This window comes from Eutrema salsugineum, unplaced genomic scaffold (genome assembly GCF_000478725.1).
Source record: "Eutrema salsugineum unplaced genomic scaffold, Eutsalg1_0 scaffold_7, whole genome shotgun sequence".
Classification (NCBI taxonomy): Eukaryota; Viridiplantae; Streptophyta; class Magnoliopsida; order Brassicales; family Brassicaceae; genus Eutrema; species Eutrema salsugineum.
In genome coordinates this window covers 3330130-3341943 of record NW_006256486.1, presented here as the reverse complement: position 1 = coordinate 3341943, position 11814 = coordinate 3330130, and the positions used below count along the sequence as shown (strand labels likewise).

Below are 11814 nucleotides of genomic sequence, written 5' to 3'. Positions count from 1 at the left end.
ATTTCTAAACATAAAAAATAACTATTCCCAAATAAAAAATGAATTATTCCCAAAATTCCTAACAATTACTGCCACTGTCGGATGAGTTCCAGGTTTTTTTTTTTTTTTGAGTTTTAATGTGATAAAATGAATGAAACAAGACGAGGTTTGTGCATGCATGTTTATCTTGTAATTATAATCCAATGAATAAAATAGGTTCAAACAAAGACTATATAGGATATTTAAATTAATCATGCATCACGAGAAACGTTAGTTGTCGTTTCTTTACGAAAAGAAATTCGGGTCAAAAGCTTTCGATATTAAATTTAAAACACACATGAGAGAGCTTTTGGCGTGCCTTTATGATTTAACCCAAAAGTCTAAACCCCTGTTTTAAAAGATTAGAGCCAACCATGCGAAATGGTCCAAATCTACTTACACTGCCAGCTAAGTATAACCACATATATTCATGCATATATGATACAAGTATACAAAGCCAATATGCCATTGCGATATCAATAAAGCAATAGAAGATGCAAATCGATATGTAATGTATTGCGTTAGTTTGTAAATATACATATCGCAAACTATTTAAACCAGTAAAAATTCAATTTATTTAGCTTAAGAAAATGAATTTATTTAATTATTTATTTCTTGAATTATAAATCATTAAACTTTAACTAGTTTAATATATATACCAAAATTTCCGGCCTATATATTTTTGTCATTTTAGATAACTCAAAAAAAAAATCAATCTTGATTAAAAATGCTCTACAAAAGAAAACTCGTGGAACAGAGAGAGTATATGAAGATTTCATGCGATAGTGTAAGCCTAGTTTCCTAATTTGAAATATATATTAATGGAATCATTTTTCTTTACATGATTTCTACTAAAAGTTTTTTTTTTTCACATCATGGTGGTATTGACTATTTTCTCCAGCCCTTGTGACTAGTTTCCGAAGCTCATTACGTGTCTTAGTGTTCAAAATTTCAGAACCTCTAGGCAACGTGTTGCTCTAGATAAGCGAAGATCTTTTGATATATTGAGAGAGACAAACCCATAAATAATTAAGAACATTGATGCATCTCATTGCCGGATTTTGGATCATTTGAAGGCCTTGGAGATAAATGGGAGACCAGAATAATATCTTAGGGAGACCAAATAAACTCAAACACATGAAATCAAATTCATGGAACTATGGAAATCTAACAATTTCAAATGTGTGTGAACGGTAAAAATGTTCTTTAGCCATATGGTATATTCTTGAACAAGCATATTTCCATATTATTTTTATGTTCTTTATGTATTAGAATTGGATCATATGAACTTTTTACATTTCCCGGATGTTAACATTAAACTATACCACTATAAATATGTACCGTACGGATCTCCTATCAAACAATAACTCAAATAAACTTATTTTATAGAAATAGATTATCAGAACGGCCGGTATCACTTTGTCAAGTATCTTCGCTTATGAATTGAAAGAGCAATTTTCAATTAGAAATTCTGAAAACTTGTTGAACCATAAGAAATAAGGAGAGGTTTACGGCTTGTTTAATTAATTCCTATCTTGACGCTTGATCTAAACTTGATTAATGATTATTATGTGGAGACAAAGTAAGCATTTTAAGAAAAGGAGATAAACATAAAAAAAATAGAAGAAAATTACATCTTAGAGGCTACTAAAACATGATAAATTATTACTGTTATTATTATTTTTGAAGAAAATAATTTATAAATCATGAGTTTTGTTAATTTAGTGTCCAACACCAGGACTAGGACCAGAGTCGTTGGCTCGTCCAAACTTCTTGTATCCCTTGGCTCGATGATGCCCAACCCCTGGGCTTGGCCCGGACTGTTTAACCGTGGCTAACCACGACAAATCCTGTACTGAGGACTTGACTGGTTTAAATGAAGACATTACGTTTCCATTGGACACATGTGAATCTCTTGATTGGATCAACGGTCTCGAACCATACTTGACGGGTCGTCCTTCAACAGCTAGTAACACCGATCCCACTATCAGAAGAACGAGAAACGCTATGTAGAACTCGGTGCGGTTTTTAGCCATCACCACTATGATGAAATGATTTTTGTAGTAGTTAACACGGATTTATTAATCTCGATATGTAGTTAGTATGATGTTCATGATAGTATTGGGTTTAAGGGTATTTATAGTGAAAAAGGGGTATTTATAGTGTCTAAGAAAAGATGAGTGTGAGGAGAAAAAAATATCAGTCGATGAATAATTTTTTTTTCTTTTTATCTTTTGGAACTGTTGATTTGCCGCCACCTCTCTAAATTTCAACAACGAGAGATCATATTCACGTAAACAAAAGTATTGATCAATAGTTGGGTTCACGTAAACTAAAAGTATTGAGTTTGGCACCAAGAGAGAATTGACATTATACTGTTACGTTGATAATGATATAATCTAAGTATATAAAGTATTTCAACTTTTTTTTGATAATATATTGCACAATAATGAAATTGTAGAAAATGTGGACTGATGTAACTAAGCAATTTTAAATTTTATTAAGAAACTTGATTATTCAATTACAAATCTGTAAAATAAATTATGTTTTGTTTATCACTAAATTTACTGCATAGTTGCATATAAACTCTGCATATTGAAATGTGATTGGTAATAATCTGCAATATCAAATAATTATTTCTTCATAAAACTAATATGTATCCGCTCAAAAGCTTTGACTATTGTTCTAGCTTTAAGCCAATTTTATAATTCATACTCTTAACAAAAAAAAAAAAAAAAATTAAATAAGTTATACTGTTCAGTACGATACCATACTACCGTTCATTCTATCATGTCGTGACTTGGGAGACTTTGCGGTCGAAACCTCACACTTGTAACTACTTTAACTAAAGTTTTTTATTTGTGTTTTAGCAAAAAAAAAAAAAAACTTATTTGTGATAATAATTAATGAGAATTCTATATATATTAAAATGTTTTAAAGGATACAAGACCGGTAGAAAAAAATTAGAAATTCTCGATTAGAAAATTTGACGGAAAACATAGAGATATTTCCGGAATCAGAAGCCTAGAAAATATACAATAAAATAACCCATGCATACTCAACATGAAAAACCAAACCAACGAAAGACCTTATGGTTTATTGACTTTCAATAGTCAAATAGCTTTAGAAGAGATTTGTACATGAACCTACCTTACTTGAGGTTGAGCCGTTGAGGTCACAGATTTTTTAGGTAAACTTCCATTATTTTTAAATCGAAGATTCTCTTTTACAATCGTAAGTGACAATTACAAGGGCGGCCCGAAAATACTGTTAAGAAAACAATACTAAAACTTGTGACTCATCTGATTTTTAAAAATTTGATATTCTAATGATAAGCTTTCTAAAATCAAAATGAAATAAAATTAAATAATTTTCTTCACAATTGTCTACAAGTTACCAACGTCTAAATTTTATGTATGTATTATATAGTTGATTTGTGTTTAATTCTCCTCTCTTTACATTTCCATTTATACAAATGCTTTAATATCTATAATTTTATGTAGGGTATAGATATTAAAACATTTGATGAATGCATACTGGTCTCTCTGTTTGTATCAGTTTTGTAGCTTTGCCAAGACTTTTTATTTATAAAATCTTGTGTACTCCTCGATTATTTGGTCACCATTCGGAGCCTAAGTCTGTCAATTTTTTTTTTTGTTGAATGATTGTATGATGCTTGGAATATCTTATGACTCAAGGAATCTTTTAAGCACAAATGAGAGCATCTTCATGATATTATGGATGTGTTCTTATACATAACGTTCATGATATTATGGATGTGTTCTTATACATAACGTTCTATTTCCAATTCATAGACATTGAAACTCTTGATATTTTTGTAGCCTATGAATCAGTCAGCAAAGGGATATGAACTATGAAGTACAGTTGTTTGAAGCTGAAGAGGGAAACTGTGGACCGCGAGGTAAGTCACGATACCAGCAGCATAACCAACAAAAGCAAAACAACTCACCTGCACGAAAATGAAAAAAAAAAATACAAAATACATTTTGTTACCGATCTTGTTATATTGAAAGTGGGCTAAAGAGTAAAGAGTAATCTCAGTCTCACCTTACGGAAGTACCAAAAGAAATCGACTTTCTCCAGACTCATGAAGGCTACTCCAGCAGCAGATCCAGTGATAAGTATGGAACCACCAGTTCCAGCGCAAAAAGCAATGAGCTGCCAAAACTCGGAATCTTGAGGGAATGTTGAGTGATCATACATCGCCATAGTTGCTGCAACCAATGGGACATTGTCTATGATGGCTGATACACAACCAACAATACTTGCAATGAGTTCAACATTGAGTATATGAGCATCAAGATAGTTTGCAATCTCTCTGAGAATCCCAGCCGCTTCAAGACTGAAAAAAAGGCACAACATTATCAATCTCTCACACGTCCAAAAAGGTTTCTAGGTTTTTCCTAGAGTTTAGTTACCTGCTGATAGATAAAAGAATCCCAAGGAAAAACAGAGCTCCTTGTGTGTCAATCCGAGACAAAGCACGTGGAACTTTTAGATGTTTTCTCTCTGAGCCACCATAATGGATTGCATCTGTCAAAATCCAAAGAACTCCAAGACCCAACATGACACCCATGAAAGGAGGCAACCCGGTTAGGGACTTAAACACTGGGACAAAAACCAAAGCTCCAAAGCCAACCCCAAATACAAGCTTTCCTCTTGGAGCAATCTGCTCAGAAGCTAATAATAGACTAGGAGGAGTATTCAGTCTCATTCCATTTACCTCACTGAGAAAGACGAAAAAGAAAACATCAGCCTTTGCAATGGAAACGGCAAAAGAAGGTTGAAAACCTCTGAGAGTGTAAGAAGACTTTATCATATAACCTGGTCAATGACATTAGAACCAGTGGAACGATAAACGAAACCGCTGAAGGTAATAGAAGATTCTGAAAGGAAGAAGGTAAAGGCTCCATCATAAGTACTAATGGAATTCAAGCTCTTTAATTGAACATTTCGAATAAGAATATAACCTTTATAGTCGAAAATGTCGATATATGGCCATGTATCCATAACATAGTCGTAGTAACATCACCAATAGGAGTCCAAGCTCCTCCTGCATTTGCTGATATAACCACAACTGCTCCTAAAAGTCTTGTCATAGATTATATTGAACATATCAACTAACGTTAGCACACATCACTCGCTCCATATTAAGAAAGATACTTTATTAGGAAAAAGATAACTACACCAAAATAGAGAATCTTTTGAATTGGTGTTTCGTTGAGATTTACCATAGAAACAAATTTAATTCGCAACCTCAAAATTCATACAAACAAACAAATATTATGTTTCCTTACTTGCGGTATTCTGATGGAGGAACCAGATTTTTCAGTAGAGAAACCATAACAATAGTAGTTGTTAGGTTGTCAAGAACTGAGCTGAGGAAAAATGATGCAAAACCAACCTGAAAACGAAACCATAAGTTGCCAAAGTCAAGATAATGCGAGAGGAAGAGCAACTGAGAAGCAAAAAAAAAAAAAACTTAAAAATCAGAAATGGAATATCAAAACCATCAGTAAAAGTAATTTTGGTTTCCGGGTTGTTATATAATCTGTAATCAGCTTAAATCCTTGGTGCGCATCAACAATCTCCACAATGGTCATTGCACCGACCAAGTAGAAGACTATTTGACTAACTTCAGTTGTTGCATGTTGAAGCTCTAAAACAACAATTTCAAGACAAGGAGCCTGTAAAACATGCTATTAACGTTATGAATCACATTACTATCAAGCTATTCTTATTCACTGCATACAAATATTTGAGGTAAAAACAACATTAAGTAAAAGAGCCATTTGTACTATGAATTTCTTACACCGATGCTTCGCACAACCCACAAACTCACGGCAATCAAAAGTCCTATTCCACTTTTATTGAAAGATAAGGACTCTTCGAAGATGATCACAATATATCCTATGGTGAACAATAATGCCATAACAATATTCTGTATCATAACGTTGTATTCAAATAGCTTATTCTGCGTTTATCGATCGGTTTTTTTCTCCCTATATATGTTGAAGCAAAGGTAGGAAAGAAATTGTTATATCAATTTTAATATGGTAAAAGTGTTACATGTAATGTTTATACCATTTTTTATCTTTAAGGATTTAATTTTTATTTAGCTAAAGTAAGGAAGGATAAAAGTAATTTAACCTTTTAAACTTTAATTTTATTTGATTAAAATAAGAATAAATATGATAAATATAAATGAAAGATGATATTTTTATACACTAAAACAGATGTAGAAACCAATAAATTTCTCATCATATCTTTTGTTAATTACAATTAAAATATGTTCAAATGACTAAAATGGGTAATTTAAATTTGTTTTTTGGGTAATCTGATTCATATTGAGATTATTTGCTTCTTGGTTCCGTTTTGATGTTACTAACTAATTAAAATTAATAAATTTACATTTTTCAATTAAATTTATATATAAAAATGGGGAAAATACTTTAACCGAAGTTGGAGAAATCGATTACAACGGAATTTGTAGATTGTGGAGTGGAAATAAAAAGAACGCAATCGGTTTACTTCTATCAACACTCGCCGGATTCTACGCCGGAAAACACTCAATCGGTTTTTCTCGAAATTCTTAACTGTATGGAGGTTTTTTTACAAAGAATTCAAGTTTCATTAGGGTAAATCCAAAGATACGCGGGTCGGATCCAATTTAAGTTGGGTGGGTTTTCATATACCCAGGTTTTTTGGTAATTAAGGAGACATTCATGGATATAGGGTAGTAAACAACCACCTTTTTGCTATTTAAAAAAAATCAAAAACGAATTGAATATTCCACCGATGGCATTGGGGCTCTTTTTTATGCGAGTTATGGCATTGTAGCATTTGGCGCGGAGCTGATATGCCATAACTCGCAAAAAAAAAAATCTCACCTGCCATAACATTATCTAATGCCATAAATAGGAGTGTAATGACGTTTTTAACCTTAATGAACTGAATATAAAAATTTAAAGAATAAAATTGGGTTTTTTATTTTTTTAAAAAAATCTGTGGCTTTCTTCTTCCCCGAGCTCCTTTCCGTACACCTCCGCCGCAGAGAGCTTGATTCGAACCACCGTCGTTTGCTGGCGCCGGCTCATTTTTGGTTGTTTAACTACTCTTTCTTATCCCGCCATTTGTGTGAGAAGACTTCGATGGTGGTGTGTATTTTGGGGATTTATAAATTAGGGGTTTTCTTTGTTTGTTTGGTGGTTGTTTAACTATGTACATTGCCTAAGTTTGTTGCTTATTAGTTAAGTTCTCTTCGAATCGATGTTAATTTGTCGATTTTTAGTGTTGAATCTGTTTGGTAGATGTGAAACGAGGATGTGGAACCAAAGATTTTAGGCAAGAAAGTTTGGGAATTTTGATAACTGGTACAAAAGGTATAAGTGAAAGATAGGGGACAAGTAGTACAAATGGTAGAACTGAATAATATGGGACAACTAGTACAAGTCTCCGACTTATGGGACAACTAGTACAAGTCTCCGAATTATCATATTATGGGACAACTAGTACAAGTCTCTGTTAAAACTGATAATGTGGGACAACTGGTACAAATGTTATAGTGAGAAATTCGGGACAACTAGTATAAAAGGTATAATTGTGAGAAACGTAATTGGTAATATGATTTTTTTTTGCTGCGTATACTAGGATATAATGAGCATTGGCCACACCAACATACATTTTGAGTATGGAGGATATTATTCACGGAACGAGGAGGAGTTTAAATGGATTTCAGTAAAACATGCAATATCATTTAAAACATTATCTTTGGATGGGATTACTTATTCAGCTCTTGTAGAGAAGATATGCCAGAAGATTGCACTAAGCTCCAATACGACGAATCTGAAATTGAGCTACATTCCTTTGGTAGCTAAGCCTCAAATGGAGTCATGTATTTTCGGTGATGATGATGTATATGCTTATCTGATGACATTTGATAAAGATGGTCTGAGATCTGTTTTGAATGTGGAGCTTATCGAAGAGGTGGATACATACAAAAGAGATCAGCTATGTGAGGATTATGTAGCTAATGGGGATAATGTAGCGAATGGTGGTGTTATGGTTCTTTTCAGGGCTGAGGAAGGAGGAAATCAAGAGAACATGCCTACTAATGAGCGTACTAATGAGCCTGATAGTGAGAAACAGATGGGGAATGAAGATGGCTTGGAAACCGGTTTTAATGAGAATGAGCATGTTAACTTCCATGGGAAGAAGAACAAACTCAATTTGTTCTAGAATGGGATGATGGTGCAGGTTTTGAAAAAGGTCAACAGTTCTGTTCGAAGGAGGCATTGAGAGTAATGGTTGATAAAGCTGCACATAAAGGGTGTTTTGGGGTAAAAACCGAGAAGTCTGACCAGGGTCGAGTGATACTGAAATGCCAACAAGCTGATCGTGGGTGTCCATGGTATTTACATGCTGCCAGAATTAAGGAATCCACATATTTCAGTGTCAGAGTATATAGGAGTGTTCATACCTGCTCCAGGGTTGTCGCGAGTACAAGTCGGAAGAGAAGAAAAGGTACTCCACAAGTAGTTGCATCCGTCTTGCGTGATGCATATCCAGGTCAGATTGACACCCCCGCGCCCAAAAGTATTATCAATGTTGTTCAGGTAGAAGCTGGAATAAATGTGTCTTACTCTACTGCATTGAGAGGCAAAAAGCTAGCTGTTAGTGAAGTGAGAGGGAGTCCTGTAGAAAGTTTTAGGAAATTGTGTTCTTATCTATACGTGTTAGAGAGGGTAAATCCTGGTACAGTTACATGCGTGAAGGTGGATGCTGAAAATAAGTTCAAATATCTATTCATTGCTTTGGGTGCTTGTATAGAAGGTTTTAGAGCAATGAGAAAAGTCATAGTCATGGATGCAACATTTCTGAAAAATATATATGGTGGTATGCTTGTATTTGCTACAGCTCAAGACCCTAATCATCATCATTACCCCATTGCAATGGGTGTAATTGATAGGGAGAAAGATGGAAGTTGGAATTGGTTTTTAGAAACACTGAAAACTGTCATACCAGATGATGAAGAGCTGGTTTTTATGAGCGATAGGCATAAGAGCATTTTGAAAGCAGTTCATGAGGTGTATCCTAAGTCTCAGCACGGACATTGCGTGTGGCATTTGTCGCAGAACGTGAGAGGTAAAGCTGCTGTTGGTTTTAAAGATATTTGTGCTGCGAGATTTAGAGATTGTGCTCATATGTATACCGAGTATGACTTCATCAGCGCATACACCGATTTTGGGAGGAGGTTTCCTAAAGCCGCCGAGTATCTTGCTGCTGTTCCTGTGGAAAAATGGGCTAGGTGTTATTTTAAAGGAGACAAGTACAATTTGGACACCAGTAATGCTTGTGAGTCGATGAATAGTGTATTCAAGAGGGCAAGGAAGTACTCTCTACTGCCTTTGATTGATGCATATGTTGAAAAATTATCTGAGTGGTTCAATAAGCATAGAAAAGACACTGTTTCTGCAACAAGCTTAGGAAAACAGTTGGTGCCGTATGTGGAAAATGAATTACATACACGTTGTGCAGTTGCAACTCACCTACTAGTAACTGAGCTGAACGGCAGTGAACTCGAATACAGTGTCACTGGAGTTGATGGGAAGAGATATCAGGTTGATTTGTTAAGGAGAAATTGTAGTTGCAGATGTTTTGATATTGACAAGATTCCTTGCGTGCATGCTATAGCAGCGACCATGGCCCTAATGCGCCAAGAAAGGAGATCTGTGGATATAGAACTCTCTGATCTGTGCTCGGAATACTGCTTGACAAAGGCTTGGTCATTGGCTTATAGCAGAACCATATATCTGGTTCCACACGAGTCTAGTTGGGATGTTCCAGAGAACATAAGACAGTCAATTGTGCACCCACCAGACTACATCAAAAAGCGTGGAAGAAAGCAAGACAAGCGATTTCCCTCCACCGGAGAACCTCGCCGAAAGCGTGCAAACAACAGGTCTAACCCAGGAATTAACTTGGGACGGTGATTATTCCCAGAGTCAAGTCCAAGAACAAACGACCAACAGGTGTAACCCAGGAAGAATTGGACAACTGTGTTTTTTTCATCTAATCATGTAACCCAGGGACAACTGGACAATTAGTACAACTATGTTGGAATTGTGATGTACAAGTGACAAATCATTTGGAAATATTTTGGACAACATAACAGTATAAGTACAACTATGTTGTATTTGTGTTGTACAATTAGAAGAAGCATATGTTTGAAATTGGGACAATTGGACAACTAGTAAAACTATGTTGCATTTGTGCTGTACAATTAGAAGAAGCATATGTTTGAAATTGGGACAACTATGTTGAATTTGTGTTGTACAATTAGAAGAAGCATATGTTTGAAATTGGGACAACTGGACAACTAGCACAACTATGTCGCATTTGTGCTGTACAAGTGACGAATCATATGTTTGAATATTTTGGGATAACTGGACAATTAGTACAACTATGTTGTATTTGTGCTGTACAATTAGAAGAAGCATATGTTTTAAGCAACATGTCAGAAAATAAGATAACAAATTGGTTTCACAGTAAACACTCCTTATAAAACAAGAGAGTCTTCACTAATACTCATCACCTGATGATGGATAAATGAAAATAAATGCAAATAAACACTCCTTATAAAACAAGAGAGTTGATGTCGTGTCAACTGCGTGAGGGAACAAGTTTTACCCTTAACAAAACAAATGAAAGCCGCAAGTGCACAAGCTGATCAGTTGTAGTATTTAGGGATCGAATCCACAGAGATTTGTGTGTCTGGTATTCTTCTACGGTTTTTAACTTTATGTCTAGACTAAATTGGTTTTAAAGGTTGGTTGTTTTTCTTGCGAATTAAACTAAAGCAAAAGAAAGAAAATAAATCTATCCTAAAAAGCAAGTAAAGAAAATCGAATGAAATGCAAATGGAATAAGTAAAATATCGAACTAAACAAAAATAAGGCAAGTAAAATATCGCATGAAAAGTAAATAAAGCAAGTAAATAACGAACTAAGGAAATTGAAATGCAGGTCTAAGAAAGCAAGTAAAAATCGATGGAATTGTAAACTATGGCTAAAAACGCTGAGCTTTTGGGAACTCTAAGGGATCATAATCGGTTTTAACACTAAGGTAGATAGATTGGGATTGATGGATAACAATATATGGGTTCTAGAGCTAGAGTATGGCGGTATGACTACGTCACTGTCGTGATCATAACCAACTGTTTCTCGCAACCCTGACCAGTAGGTTTCCACTCTGGCCCTGGAAGGGAGAGAACGCAAGAGCTGCACAAGACTCGTCAATACTCACGATCTCGCCGCAGGTAGGTTTCCACTCCTACGGAAAAATCGCCTGTTTCATTCTAGGGCTGATACTTAATGAAAACTTTCGCAACACTAACTATCTAGATCAGATACTAGGTGATCAATCAAGCATACATGCAATAAGAACAAGAATAAACAGAGAACATGTCGAAATCCCAGATCTATAAACCTAGATGTCTTAATCGATTATGAGAGCCCCTTTCGGGAACCCTAAGCCCAACTCGGGATCTACTCAGACATGGCTGAGTTCGACATCATCATTGGTTTTAATAAAAGTAATGAAAAACAGTAAAGAAAAGAGATAAAGAAAGATTCTCTATTGAAGAACTCGGACTTGAACAATCTTCTACAAAAAATCTCAATAAAAAACGGGCTAAAAGGAAAAAGGGGTTTCTGGTAAAAGTAATGAAAAGGCTCTCTCTAAAAACGACCCTTAAATGACATGTATTTATAGTCT

General features: G+C 34.8%; 3 protein-coding genes across 3 annotated transcripts; 1 reads left to right on the top strand and 2 right to left on the bottom strand.

The window, feature by feature from the left end:
* Window positions 1-1739: 1739 nt before the first annotated feature.
* LOC18010854 (precursor of CEP16) lies at window positions 1740-2802 on the bottom strand. The gene is made up of 2 exons (XM_006393152.2): window positions 2796-2802; window positions 1740-2059 (listed from the first exon to the last, which is right to left on the bottom strand). The coding sequence occupies exons 1-2, from the start codon at window positions 2800-2802 to the stop codon at window positions 1740-1742; spliced, it is 327 nt and encodes a 108-aa protein (XP_006393214.2).
* Window positions 2803-3868: 1066 nt separating this feature from the next.
* LOC18011238 (sodium/proton antiporter 2) lies at window positions 3869-5977 on the bottom strand. Its single transcript, XM_006393151.2, has 8 exons — window positions 5852-5977; window positions 5550-5726; window positions 5337-5443; window positions 5010-5130; window positions 4864-4925; window positions 4458-4766; window positions 4087-4381; window positions 3869-3988 (listed from the first exon to the last, which is right to left on the bottom strand). Exons 1-8 carry the CDS (start codon window positions 5969-5971, stop codon window positions 3869-3871), a joined length of 1311 nt encoding a protein of 436 aa, XP_006393213.1. The 5' UTR covers window positions 5972-5977.
* Window positions 5978-8342: 2365 nt separating this feature from the next.
* On the top strand, window positions 8343-10031 carry LOC112082920 (protein FAR1-RELATED SEQUENCE 4-like). The gene has a single exon (XM_024150635.1). The coding sequence runs from the start codon at window positions 8343-8345 to the stop codon at window positions 10029-10031; it is 1689 nt and encodes a 562-aa protein (XP_024006403.1).
* Window positions 10032-11814: the final 1783 nt, after the last annotated feature.

What these genes read in the sequence shown, in the direction of transcription:
- LOC18011238 (XM_006393151.2), bottom strand. Translation starts at nt 5,971, where the DNA reads ATGGCATTATTGTTCACCATAGGATATATTGTGATCATCTTCGAAGAG. An exon ending in GGGTTGTGCGAAGCATCGGT is followed by an intron (nt 5,727 to 5,851) that starts GTAAGAAATTCA and finishes CATGTTTTACAG; the next exon opens with GCTCCTTGTCTTGAAATTGT. An exon ending in GTTCTAATGTCATTGACCAG is followed by an intron (nt 4,767 to 4,863) that starts GTTATATGATAA and finishes CGTCTTTCTCAG; the next exon opens with TGAGGTAAATGGAATGAGAC.
- LOC112082920 (XM_024150635.1), top strand. Translation starts at nt 8,343, where the DNA reads ATGGTTGATAAAGCTGCACATAAAGGGTGTTTTGGGGTAAAAACCGAG.